This window comes from Typopeltis vanoorti, chromosome 3 (assembly GCF_054136105.1).
Source record: "Typopeltis vanoorti isolate ZY-2024b chromosome 3, IOZ_Tvanoo_1.0, whole genome shotgun sequence".
Taxonomy (NCBI): Eukaryota; Metazoa; Arthropoda; class Arachnida; order Uropygi; family Thelyphonidae; genus Typopeltis; species Typopeltis vanoorti.
In genome coordinates, this window is record NC_143551.1 from 119,340,154 (window position 1) to 119,354,248 (window position 14,095).

Sequence of the window (14,095 nt, forward strand, 5' to 3'; positions counted from 1 at the left end):
TATTATGCTATTCAGTAGTACTGCTCTTCTGCTCAACTTGTCACTATCATAATTGGGCAACATACACAATCTTTCCTCTTTGTGTTTTCTTTTGCACAACCTCTAGCAAGAATCTCAGATCTCTCGCCACCCGATTTACATTGCTCTCAAGTCATTCGTGCCCACCATCACAATCGTTTCATCCATCCTTTCACCCCTCTTAATTGCCATAGCTACCTTTTCTATCATCCCTCCAGAGAAACACACCCCTGGCATCCTATCTTTCACACCTGAGATCATCGAGTCTCTATACATCAAACCTCTAACCATTCTGTTCCTTGATTGCTCACCTGCATCCCTCAATCTCTCTCTCTCTCTCTCTCTCCCTCCCTCCTCCAACCCTTTCTCTCTGTATTCTCCTGCTTACCTGTTGTCCTGGCATCACTCTATCTCTGGTTCCAGCACTCCTTCGCATTTCCTCTATCTGTTTCCATTCTCCACTTCTCTATCATTCCCATAACTCTCTCTTACTCCCTCTCTTCTACTGTTTCTATTCTGTCCTCTTCTAGCATTCCCGTATCTCTCTCTCTCATCCCCCCTCTCCCACTGTTTCTATACTCTCCTCTTCTATCATTCCCACATCTCTCTCTCATTCCCTCTTTCCTACTGCTTCTGTTCTCTCCTCTTCTATCATTCCCATAACTCTCTCTTACTCCCTCTCTTCTACTGTTTCTATTCTGTCCTCTTCTAGCATTCCCGTATCTCTCTCTCATCCCCCCCCCCTCTCCTACTGTTTCTATACTCTCCTCTTCTATCATTCCTACATCTCTCTCTCATTCCCTCTTTCCTACTGCTTCTGTTCTCTCCTCTTCTATCATTCCCAAAACTTTCTCTCACTCCTACTCTGATTTGCCTTGCATTCATCTCTTCCATTCTCCTAATCTCATCTTTCATACTTCTCATCTTGTTCACAAGACATTCCACCTCCTTTTTCAGCTCATCTATCCCTCTCTGCAAGTTAGTCACTCTTACTCGCCATTCATTTACCCAATCAAAACCATCTGTGAAATCTTCACAGTCATTCAAGCCTTCCACACTCCCAGCTCTTATTTTCGTATTCATATTTTGCTTGTCATTCTCTCCTATCACACTACTCATCTCCCGACATTCATTTCCCGTCCCTGAAGCAACTAGGTCAGTTATCGAAATATCTGATTCATTGATTTCCTCCCACTGCCTGCATTTTGTGCATATACAGGGTGTTCGGGATAAATTTGACATATTTATAATTAATTATATTTTTCCGTAAGTTACATGTATTAACACACACTTCTCTTCATTTAAAAGTTTGGACCCTTCTTCATTCATATACAAGATGTCAGAAAGGATGAATAGCTGGAACCCACCTGAATCATGGAAGAGAATAACTTGTATCATGGTGATTCGTGCCCGTCATCAAAATAAGGATATTACGACTGCTGCCCAATGCTCCCTGAATACAGTAAAAACAATCAGGCATGAACTAGAGACTTGCAATGGTGACTACGAGGATGTAGCAAGAAGAAAGATCCCTAGCAGACGATCTGATTGCGTTCGTACAGCAGAATTCCTCGCAAATCTGCAGGAACAGGTGTTGAAGAACCCTGGCATTGGAATTCGGGCTTTGTTCGTGGAGTTGCTAACTGTAGTCAAGCCCTGGATAACAAGGGTAGCCAATGGTAGGCCGTATGTATGGCAGCAGGATTCGGCCCCTTGCCGCACCTCTGGGAAAAGTCAAAAATGGTTGTCTGAAAATTTCTACGACTTCACCAGTCCAAATGTTTGGCCTCCAAACTCCCCAGACCTTAACCCCATGGATTATTTTGTATGGGGCGCAGTTGAAAAAGACACCAATCGCACTTCCAGTAATACAAAAGCCCAGTTAATGGATAAAATTAAAACAGTTTTTGCGGCCCTTCCCAGGGAGACTGTAGCATCAGCTTGTTCGAGGTTCCGAAGCAGAATTGAAGCTGTGATCGATGCTAATGGTGGTTATTTTGAGTAAATCTTGTTGATAGTATTGTAATTAACTCTGCCTGTAATGTTTTTTGTCAATTCATTAAATTTAATAGATACAAAGAAGATTTTCTTTTTCCTTACGAAACTGTCAAATTTATCCCGAACACCCTGTATGTATACATTCCCTTCTCTCACTCGCCACATATCCAACTCCTGGGAAGTATACATGCCAGAAACACTGCATGCCACAAAGTCCTTTATTATGTTACGTATAATAGATTTCTTAAATGGCGGAGGACTTGGTGACACACCATTTGTGATTGTAGCTGCATCTGCCATCATTCCTTACTGCCAAGTAACTACTAAACTAATTGCTAAAAATATATATAAACGCTATATAAACACTATCACACACACACACACACACACACACACACACACACACACACACACACACACACATATATATATATATATATTTAAAAATGCTAAATATATATACAGTCATCCCTCGACTTACATCCTTTCAAAGATACGTCCATGATCCCATAAGGGAATAAATAACATAAGGTAAAGCATTCACAATAGCAACAACGCTTTCAGCGGCAACCTCCCTCGGCAGTCGATATGTGTCTTCAACATTTCCTCTGTTGATTTTGTGTTCGAGAAATGTGTTATTTGTATATTTATCATTAAATATATCTGGATGTTTTGTGCAACACAGCCTCTACATGCACATTCAAAAAACCTAGTGAAGAATCACAAAAAAACGGCGAGCAATTGATCTTGAAACGAAGTTGCAAGTTATAAAGCAGCATGAAGCTGGTAAGCCAGCCAGTGTGATTGCACATGTTGAATAGTCTCATTCTACAATGACGACCATTTTGAAAAATAAGGATAAAATCGTAGCGGCTGTGAAAGGATCTGCTTCCATTAAATCTACGGTAGTGACGAAGCAACGACAGAGTCCTATTGGTGATATGGAAAAGCTACTTGCATGATGGATAGAGGACCTGAACCAGAAGCGCATACCCTCTTAGCACTGTGACCATAACCGCTAAGGCACTAAGTCTCTTCAACATGTTGAAGGAGAAAGCAGGACCCGATTATGACTACGAATTCAACGCTTCTTCCGGTTGGTTCATGAGTACTTATTACTGTTAAGTCCATAACCCCTATAACTCTGTTGATTTAATGTATCGACTTATGTCAGACTCGACTTACGTCCTACTGGATGGAACGGAACTCAGACGTAAGTCGAGGGATGACTGTATATATATATATATATATATATATATATATATATATATATATATAAATGCTATATATATAAATGCTATATTCAACTACTATACTAGATAGCGAAAACTTATCTTCTCTTCCACCGCAAATGCTGTTTCTCAGTTGTTTTCCGTTGTTTGAGTCTGATGAATTTTTCAGTTCAAGCGTCTAAGTTATAGAAATTTTTCACTTGGTAAGGTAACCAGCCCTTTGCAAAATCCCCTAACCTGAAGAACCAGATTATCTCTGTTAGTCTGGCTCCTATTTCTCAACCTTTCCAGCTAGAGAGCCCCTACCAGAAGCATGGCTACTGCTGGCATAGAATGACTCTTGAAGTCATTGGTGCATGCAAGTCTCCTTACCAGTAAAGGTGGAGATACCATTAAGGAGGTAATAATAATAATATGATAATATTTGCTTCCTTACCACATAAAGGTGGAGATACCATTAAGGAGGTAATGATAATAATATGATAATAATGATATGATATGATATGATATGATATGATATGATATGATATGATATGATATTATAATAATATGATAATGATATGATATTATAATAATATGATAATAATACTAATGTAGATTAGTATTATTATCATGAGTATTACTATCTAGTAATAATTATTATTACTATCATTATTTTATTCTTTTTCTTATATATAGATCCTGCTGCCACTGATGGCTTTGTAACAGAAACTACCCTCCAGGTAACATGTCCAACTGGTAACTATGGCAACACTTGTGGTAAGAAATGTCATTGTGCAGGTCACACAGCATGTGACATGGTAACTGGAATGTGTTTTAGTGCTAGTTGTGAAGATGGTTGGAATGGAACATCATGTGACAGTAAGTAGATGTGATATTAGCATGATATTAGTAACAAACAGTACATAGATATGATATGATTAGTTTGGGGATAGTGGCTATGGAGATGGGAAAATGTATAGTATCATATATATTACAGAGCCTATAGAGTGTATAGCAGTAATAATTGGTATAGTAACACTGATAATACACTGATATTTCTCTCTACAAATATCAGGAGTATCAGGTTAAACAGAATGAATTCATGACATTGATGGTCTCAGCCTTTTCGAAGATTATTGGTACCATTGAAGTTTAGTTGACAGAAAATGAAATTCTGACAGGAACGTAAGTAGAGGAATTTAGTATATTTTAGCAGGATACAGTAAGTAAACTGAATGGCAGAGAAATGTTTATGATAAGTGATGATTTGTGTCCTCTCTGAATAGAGAATTTGGAAGGAAGTTGCACTGATGGTTTTTGAGAGAATAATTAATAAAATGTTATGAGGTCTGACACAGAAAAAAACAAGACTGTGCCTGTATCTCTTTTTATTTAACAAACTGAAAAAATCAGCTATGATCTCCTTCAAAATAGTTCCCTTCTGAGTTGACACACAGCTGCATACAATGCTGCCAATGTTCAAAGTAATTCTGCAGATCATTTTCTGAAAGGCTGTTGAGGATCTCTGTTGTTTTTGCTTTCATATCTTCTGCCAACAAATAATGGGTTCCTTTGAGCACCGACTTAATCTTTGGGAAGAGGTAGAAGTCACAGGGAGCCAGGTCTGGCAAATAGGGTGGGTGCTCAAGATGTTTTGATTAGCTAAAACTGCTTTGCTGACAATTCGTTGTGGGCTGGGGTGTTGTCTTAGTGCAAAATCCAACCATTTCTCTACAATTCTAGTTTCCTTCTCATGTGTTTGCACAATTTCATCAAGACTTCAAGGTAATACTTGAATACATTTTTGGAACCATTTTTGCACAAACCTTTTTCATGCCAGCCAGGCTGGCCGAGTGGTTAGCATATCCGCTCCCCAGCCAAAAGGCTGTGGGTTCTAATCCCACCGGGTGGCATGGATGTTTGTGATTGTCTGTGGAAATACTAGTGGTGGTGGTGGTGGTGGTTGGCAATAGATGGCGTTGGTATAGTTGTGGTCAGTTGGTGGATTGGGAGTGATTTGAGATAGAGTTGTAGAGTGGATGCCCTCCCTCAATGAGTCTTTGGACTCCCTGGAAGTAACAAATAATAATAATAATAATAATAATAACACTGTTGATTTACCATCTGGCCACTGGGAACTGACTGCCATTACAATATCCTGGATATTGAAGAAAACAATCAACACGACCTTGAACTTAGAACAACTCATGCATGCTTTTTTTTGGTCTTGGAAATGTTGCTGACTTTCACTGCATTGATTGTTGTTTGATTTCCACTGCATTAATTGTTGCTTGATTTCCAGATCATACATAAATATCCAAGTTTCATCACAAGTAATTACTGAATTCAACAAATCTGGTTCATTCTTAATGCATTGCAAAAGGTCCAAACACAGTTCCTTGTGATGTTCTTTTTGTTCATCTGACAACATTTTTGGAACCATTTTTGTACAAACCTTTTTCATGTTCAATTCTGCTAAAATGCATTGAAAAATTTCCCTTTCCAAATGAACTTTCTCAGCCACAGCTTGAACACCCAAACTTCTGTCTTTTCAAATCACATCTTGCACTTTTTTAATGTTGTCATTGGTGTAATGTAGTGTTGTAATGTAGTGTTGTGTGTGGGCAGCCTGGGCGATCATCAACTTTCACGCTTTCTCTGCCTTCCAAAAATTGTTTGTGCCATTCAAAACCACGATGAGATATGCACTCTTCACCATAAACCTCAGTCAGTAATTGAAAAGTTTCAGCTACAGATTTCTTTAATTTCACAAGAAACTTGATGTTAACTCGCTGTTCACTCTTGCATTCCAACATTTTCCGACTGAAGGTAAGAAAATGTCTATATTTGAACATGCTGTCATTCGTTTCAGATAATATGGTATCTGAATCATCTAAATATTAGATGATTTGGATATTATCATGAGTTCCATTCAGATCCTTGGCTACTGGTTTTTTAATCCTACTAGCTTTTATGAAGTTATATTTTGTTATTGCTCATGTTATTGAGTCGAACTACAACTATAATAATAATAATAAGAATTTTTATTGGTCTTCAAGAATAGTTACAAATACTTCTACTAATATTAAAAATAATAGCATTAAATATAATAATTACAATGATATTAATTGCAAATGCACATTGAGATATGTATAGTAAAGAATTATTAACCTGAAGCAGGACAGCATACTATTATTATTATTATTATTACTACACCCTCCATGGACTTGGCAGACTTATCACGGGGGGATTCATTCATTCCCATCTTGCCTTTTGCTCTGTTTATAATCTCCTCTGGATTAATTCAATAAAATCCTCTCACTAACTTAAACGTCTCTATCATATCACCTCTTTTCCTCCTATCCACCGAATGTGGATTGCATAGTGATAACTATGCAATCCACATATCTTCAACCTCTCTCCATAGCCAGCATTCCAAAGTCCTGATATTGTCTTAGTCACTCGGCTCTGAACCTTTTCCAGTGATTCCACATCACATTGAACACCAGATGACGAAATTGAGTACAATAGTCCATCCAAATGCAGTCTGATCAGTACTTTATACAGTGGCACAACCACGAAACTTAAGTTATTATTATTATAATATTATTATTTTATATATTATATATTATAAAGGGCCGGTATAGCTCAGTGGAAGTGGCATTTGCACTCCATGGCACTTAACCTCATGAAGGACGACTTGGATTCAAATCTAGTCACTGATTAGAGGAACATTTTCTAAGCCTTTTTTTGACTGGTTACCCCCACGTTAGTCGATCTCTGGCACAAGCAAGTGGGGTTTTTTTTTTCCCCCTAGAAACTTGAGTTTTACGTCATATAAACTAGAAAATCGACCATCAAGCCAACACTATTTTCAGACATTAAAAATATTGTGTTAGGGTTAGGGACTACACGATGGTGACATTTGTTAGCCGTCTCTTCACTGCATACCGATTAAATTAGTGTTAGCCTTTAGCTATCTATCTCTGACTGGCTACCAGTGGAGATTGAACTGCCCACTAAGTCTCCAAAAGTTAGATAGGGCTTAAACGGCCTCTCCTACTTCCTATACAGGAATTCTCAGGCAAAGCATTCCAATCATTCACACAACTCTGCACGAAAAAAACCTGCCTCTCACTCCCCTACTCACACCCTCTATATACAGTTTCCAGGAATGACCTCTGGTTCTCCCCCAATCTCCCACTACTCTCTGTAAAACTTCTCCAACATTGATCCTATAACAACCCCTTACCAACGATTAAAGTTAGGTCTCTATCATATCTCCCCCCTCTTCCTCCTGTCCACCAGACTCTGCAAATTACATCTTCTCAATTTTTCCTCATACTCAACATTCCAGAGATCAGAAACTACTTCAGTCAGTCTCCTTTGGACCCTTTCCAACATCTCTTCATCCTTCTGAAAATCAGGTGACCAAATCTGGGCACAATAGTCCATGTGTGGCCTAATCAAAGCCTTATACAGCGGAACAAGAATCTCCCTACTTCTACATGTCAGAGTCCTCCGCATCATTCCTAGAAGCCTTTGTGTTGTTGTCACAATTTTGGCGGTGTCCCCTAAATTTTTGATCCTTATCCACTATCACCCCTGGATCTCTTATTTCCTCTACCTCCAACAATATATTCTCAGCAAGCATAAATTCTGCATCCCATCTTTGTTTTCCAAATTTTAAAACCTTACATTTTGCAATATTGAACTCACATCCCCATTTGCTTGCCCAATCACTCAATCTATTCAAGTCTTCCTGTAAGGCCACAACATCTTCACTACACTTCATGGTTCGTCCCAACTTTGCATCATCTGCAAACAACTGAATATCTCCATCCAAATCTTCACTTATATCATTAATATAAAGTTAAACAGTAATGGCCCTAAAACAGACCCCTAAAGCACTCCACTAGTGACTTTCCTTTTCCTGGATATCACTCCCCCATACACAACTTGTTGATACCTATCAGATAGCCAGCCTCCAATCCAATGCACCAATCTAATATCCAACTCCATCTGCTCTAGTTTGACTGTCAACCTATCATGAGGTACTCTATCAAAAGCCTTTGTGAAATCCAAGTATATTACTGTGTATCCTTTTCCTCTGTCCAATGAAGCAGTCACTTTATTGTAATAAGTAAGTAAATTACTAAAACATGACCTCCCTTTAGCAAATCCATGCTGTCCATCAAAGATAATACTATTATTATCAACCCAACTCTGGATCCTAGTTCTCACATGCTTCTCCAACAACTTAACCACAACACCTGACACACAGATAGGCCTATAATTTGATGCTTGAGTTCGATTGCCTCCTTTATGAAGTGGCACAATCTTGCCCTCCTTCCACTCCTTAGGAACTTGACCGAGTGCAAGACTCATATTAAAAAAATATGTCAAGGCAGGTGTCAACTCCCTGGCACATTCTTTCAGAATACGTGGTGATATATTATCAAGTCCAACAGCCTTATTAACATCTAGTTTACTCAACTCCCCATATACCTCTTGCTCACCACAGTCAGTCTCTCCTCCCCATCATCAACTGCTCTCAATCCCTCCATGAAGTCACATTCACAAGATTGAAAGATCTTTATGAACTGCTCATTTAGTATCTCCACCACACATTCTGCATCAGCTGTCTTTATACCATTTTCTCCAATCAATATCATCTTTCCATAATTATTCTTTCTTTTGCTGGCTACATATCTAAAGAACTCCTTAGGATTCTTTTTTGGCTTCATTAGCCAACTGCTGTTCATATCTCTCTTTAGCTACCCTCACCAACCAAGTCACCCTCCTTGCTTGGTCTTTGTAGACCTCATGGAATTGGTTATTTCCACTTCTCTTATGCTGCCTCCACAATGCCCTTTTTCTCTGTATTGCATGCTTAATCTCTTTATTCATCCATCTCACACCTACCTTATTTAACCTTCTCACCCTTGGAGTACATTCAGACATTGCATCTGCTAGATAGTTTTTGAAAATTTCCCAAGCTGCATTGATCTCTTTTCCAGCTAACTCTTCATTCCATGCTACACCTGCAAGCTGTCTCCTGAGCTCTTCATAATCACCCCCCCCCCCCCTTGTAGTTCCACATATGCCCTTTTCTCACAGGGGTCCTCACACTGCTGGCAACCACCCTGGTAATCATCTCATGGTCACTCTCACCAATTGGCGGATGATTTGACACCTCATTTATAATTACATCCTCTGATGAGATAACCAAATCCAAGACCCTTAATCCTCTTGTGCCCTCTTTTACATACTGTCTGAGGTAGTTATCCCTCAAAAACTCAAGAAACTCATTTTCTTTACTTCCAGTTGCTATCTCATCATTCCAGTCTATATTGCCATAATTAAAATCACCCATAATGATTACCCTTTTCTTATTTGCTTGGCTAATTTGACTATACATTTCACTATCACCACCATCCACATTACCTGGTCTATAACACCAAGTATTTGATTCCATTCACCTCTATCTTACACCATGCTGCCTCAAAACCACTGGCACATTTCCCTCTTGCATCTCTACTTTATATGGACATAACTCTTTCTCTATCATCAATAGCACTCCCCTCCCTCCATTTTTACCTCTTCTGTCCTCACGAAACACATCATACCCTTCCATCTCTATTCCTGTCAGGATGTCATCCTCTCTTCCAACCATGTCTCACTTATTCCAACAATCTTTGGGTGAACAGACGCAATTAGTGCAACCATTTCATCTGCCTTGTTTCTTATACTTCTAGCATTTATATACAAACACAACAGCTCATTTCTGGATCTACAGCTAGTTCCGCTGAAACCACTTGCTCGAATGGGGTCATTTCCCTTTCTGCTTCTTCATTTTAAAACCCTTTTCAATTCCAACTGTTTCCTCTTGATCCCTGTCATCCCATTCCTTTCCTGCCTACACATGCTCACCTCCTTTTGGAGCAGCCATCTTTCTTATGCTGTGTACCCCTGTCCACCCTGAGCCTTCCCATTTCCCTGCTCGTCTTGCACACCCATTCTCTCATTTTCTATACTCATACCACTCACTTCCTCATTCATAACCACCTCTTCAGTGTCTCCTGTCTTACTCTTCCACATCACTTCCCACTCGATCTGATTAATTCTCTCTATTCACTTTTCTACCTTCCAGCAGCAGTCTCTCCAAGTGACTCACACCATAACCACTCAAATGCAGTCCATCACTTCCATACAGCTCACTTCGTCCCTCAAACTCATTCCACACATTAACAAACTGTACTCCCGTCTCCTCACACATTTCAGCCAGCATATCATTCATAATCCTTGCTCTCCACCTCATTTCACCACAGTCATACCATAGTTATATTATATTATTATTAGTAGTAACAGACCTTCATAGAGTTAAAGACTCATCATGGAAGGTACACACTGTTACACACAAAGCCGATCAAATCTTGCTTTAAATTCATTCAATATATCAGCATTTACCACAACTTCAGGCAATGCATTCCACTCACCAACTGCTCTCCATGCAAAGAACCTGCTACTTATGGCCTTTCTTATAGTGTCCTTATACAGCTTCCAGAGATGTCCCCATGTCATACCCCTCTTCTCTCAGTCTCTGAAAAATTCTTCCACATTCACCCAGTAATAACCCTTTACAAACTTAAATGTCTCAATCATATCACCTCTCTTCATATCCCACATAGTAAAGGTCTATGATGACTTTAGTCAGTCTTCTCTAGACCCTTTATAATATATATACTCATCACCATGAACACCAGGGGACAAATCTGTGTACAGTAATCCATATGAGAACTGATCAAAGCCTTATACAATGAAACTAGGCCTATTTATTCCTGGTCCTCCACATCATTGCCATAATCTGATGTGATGACTTCACAACTTGTGCAATGTGACCTCGGAACTTCACATTCTTGTCCACCACCACCACTCCAAGGTCTCTTGTCTTCTCATCTTTCTCCAAAATTTTGCAAACCAAGTGTATTCTTTGCATCTTATTGTTTCCTACCAAATTTCAGGACCTCACACTTTGTAACATTGAAGTTATAATTCCATGCAGGTGCATACCCTTATCTTTTCAAGTCCTTCTGTAACTCACAACATCTGTTTGATTCATCAACATTCTGTTCATGTTAAAGATACCAAGCAATTTTACCTTTACCACAAGTTGTCTTGGTCTTGCACTACCTGTGGGATCAGCTAGTCTTGCATCAATTGCAGGCGCAAACTTGACATTTTGTCTGTCTGCTTACTTGGAAAAAAATGGAGTAAAATCAGGTTTAAAATTGCTTGGTATCTTTAACATAACTATACCCAAGTTAAAAATACTTTCAACACTCTGTTCAGTTTTGCATCATCTAAACAGTTAAACCTATCCCATTAATATCATTAATATATGAATTAAATAAAAATGATTCCAAAACAGACCCCTGTGGCACATCGCTAGTGACTTTCCTCTTCCAGGATAGTGCGCCCCATACACAATTGCTGATAGCTGTCTATGATGCAGTAATATTTGCATTCATAATATAACTGCATTTTAACATTTTTATTGGAAATTCTACAATTAATATTTTTATATATTAAAAGTAAAATTGTTAATTATTAAATTTTGAAGTGAGATACATTTACAGTATTTATTGTATTTACATATATACAGGAGCCTCCATGGCTCAGTCGGTATAGACGAAGCCCTTTGGTTGGAATGACCTGGGTTCGATTCCTGTCAGTGATGTGAGGAACCTTCATCTGGTCTCTTTTGACAAAAGTTGAGTTAGCTGATATGATATGGAGGTGGAGGGTTTTTCACCCAGAAACTCGGGTTTTCATTCCCAAAAACAGGCAAACCAGCCCTGTGAACACATGCATCTACGGACATGGGACACTTCTGGAATAGGATTGACCAACCTATTCTGTGGGATTTCCGGTTTCGAATCATAATAGGCCATGAAGCCTAATATGTAACCATAACAGGCCATTAGGCCCAATAGGTAAAGGAAGAAGAAGAAGATATATACGAGGTTAGTCTGAAAAGTTCTTGGCCTAACAAGGAAAAAACGAATTTATAATTTCAAAATTATTTTTGTTTTTCAACATAATCTCCCTTAAGACTAATACATTTATTCTTGTGATGCTCCAGCGCCATTATCCCATCCCTTTAGTGGTTCTCAGTAAGATCGACAAAATACAGCTGTATTTTATCGACAAAATACAGCTTCGAATCAAGAGATGATTGCAGCTCTACAGCTGCAATCACCTCTTGATTCGAAGAAAAACACTGACAAGCGAGGAAGAGTTTTAGTTTGGGGAAGAGACAGAAGTCACAGGGAGCCAAATCTAGGGAATAGTGTGGATGTTCCCACAATTCATAGTACAGATCCCTTATTCCCTTTGCCAAAACACTTTTGTGGGTAGGTTCATTGTCCTGATAAAAGATGATTTTTTTCTTCTGCAAACTGGGTCTTTTCTCACAAATTTTTTCATCTAGTCTGGTTAAAAGATGAGAACAATATTCCCCAGTTATTGTTTTACCTTTTTCAAAATAATTAATAAACAAAATGCCTTAATCATTCCAAAACACCAATGCCATGACCTTTCCTGCTGATGGAACTGAGTTTGTCTTCTTTGCCGCTGAACAACCGGCTTCTGTCCATTCTGTGTGGCACCCATCTTGTGCAAAGCGTTTTCGTATGCAATTCTCTATGCAAAATATATCCTACAAGTTCTTTTGAAAATGCCTATATTCTCATCAATTTTATGCAATTTGACTTGCCGGTCATCCAATACCATATTGTGCACTTTATCAATGATTTCTGGTGTTGTTACACTTTTTGGACATGGATCATCTTCAAGGCTGGCACGGCGAATTTTAAACTCAGCAGCCCATATCTTAATTAGTGAAAATGAAGGAGAAGAGTGTCCATAAACTTTTATGAACTTCAAATGAATTTCTTTTGGCGTTAAACCTTCTTTTACAAAGAATTTTACAGGCACATGATACTCAATTTTATCCATTTCAAGGGATACATACAACATTTTGTTTCAGACAGCTGTATAAAACAAACTACTTGATAGAATGACTTGTAATTTCACATGGATGCTTATGACAGATGTACCAACGTAGAAAAAAAATATCTTGCTGATTGTATTGTCATCTATGGTCGAGGCTGAGAACTTTTCAGACCACCCTTGTATACTTAGTTAACATGTTATATTTTATGATTAGTAAAGACTTTCAGTACAAATACAGTCATTATTTGGATGAATATCCATAGTGCTACTAGTGGCAGTAATAGTGTTAATATTAATTTATTATTGTTAGGATAAAGTATGCATAGGATGAAGCCAAAGAAAGGAAATTATATACTTTGAGATGTGTTGGGTGTTAATATTAGTAGTAAAAGGATGATGACACTGCATAATCCCACTGACTTCGAAGCTATACTTAATTTTTCTGAAGACAGTGAGGTTAACTTAGCTTTCTTTTTGTTAACAATGGTTGCTGTGATTGCTCTGTCTTATGTGATATGATTGCAACTCTTGCAGTACTTAGTGTGTTGATACAATTTCCATGTTCTTGTTTTAATGTTCTGTAACTGTTCAGATATTTTAGATTGTATAACAGGTTGTTGGGTAGTTTGAATATGAGATGGTCTCTTAGCTGTGCTCCATACAATAGTACCTGATTCTGTAGAGGATCGTGGTTGGTTATGTTGTTATGATTATTATTATGTGACGCCTTCAAGCAAGAGCCTCTGTAGCTCAGTCGGTATAGACAAAGCCCTTTGGTTGGAAAGATCTGGGTTCAATTCCCATCAGTGACATGAGGAACCTTTATCGGATCTCTTTCAACGAAAGGT

General features: G+C 38.5%; 1 protein-coding gene across 1 annotated transcript in view; it reads left to right on the forward strand.

The window, feature by feature from the left end:
- LOC150108517 (receptor-type tyrosine-protein phosphatase mu-like) overlaps window positions 1–14,095 on the forward strand; it is a 1,155,664-nt gene that overhangs the window by 235,941 nt on the left and 905,628 nt on the right. Inside the window, exon 8 of the mRNA XM_090415942.1 lies at window positions 3,926–4,109. Coding sequence (XP_090272068.1) covers window positions 3,926–4,109 — 184 coding nt within the window. The remainder of the gene's footprint in view (window positions 1–3,925; window positions 4,110–14,095) is intronic.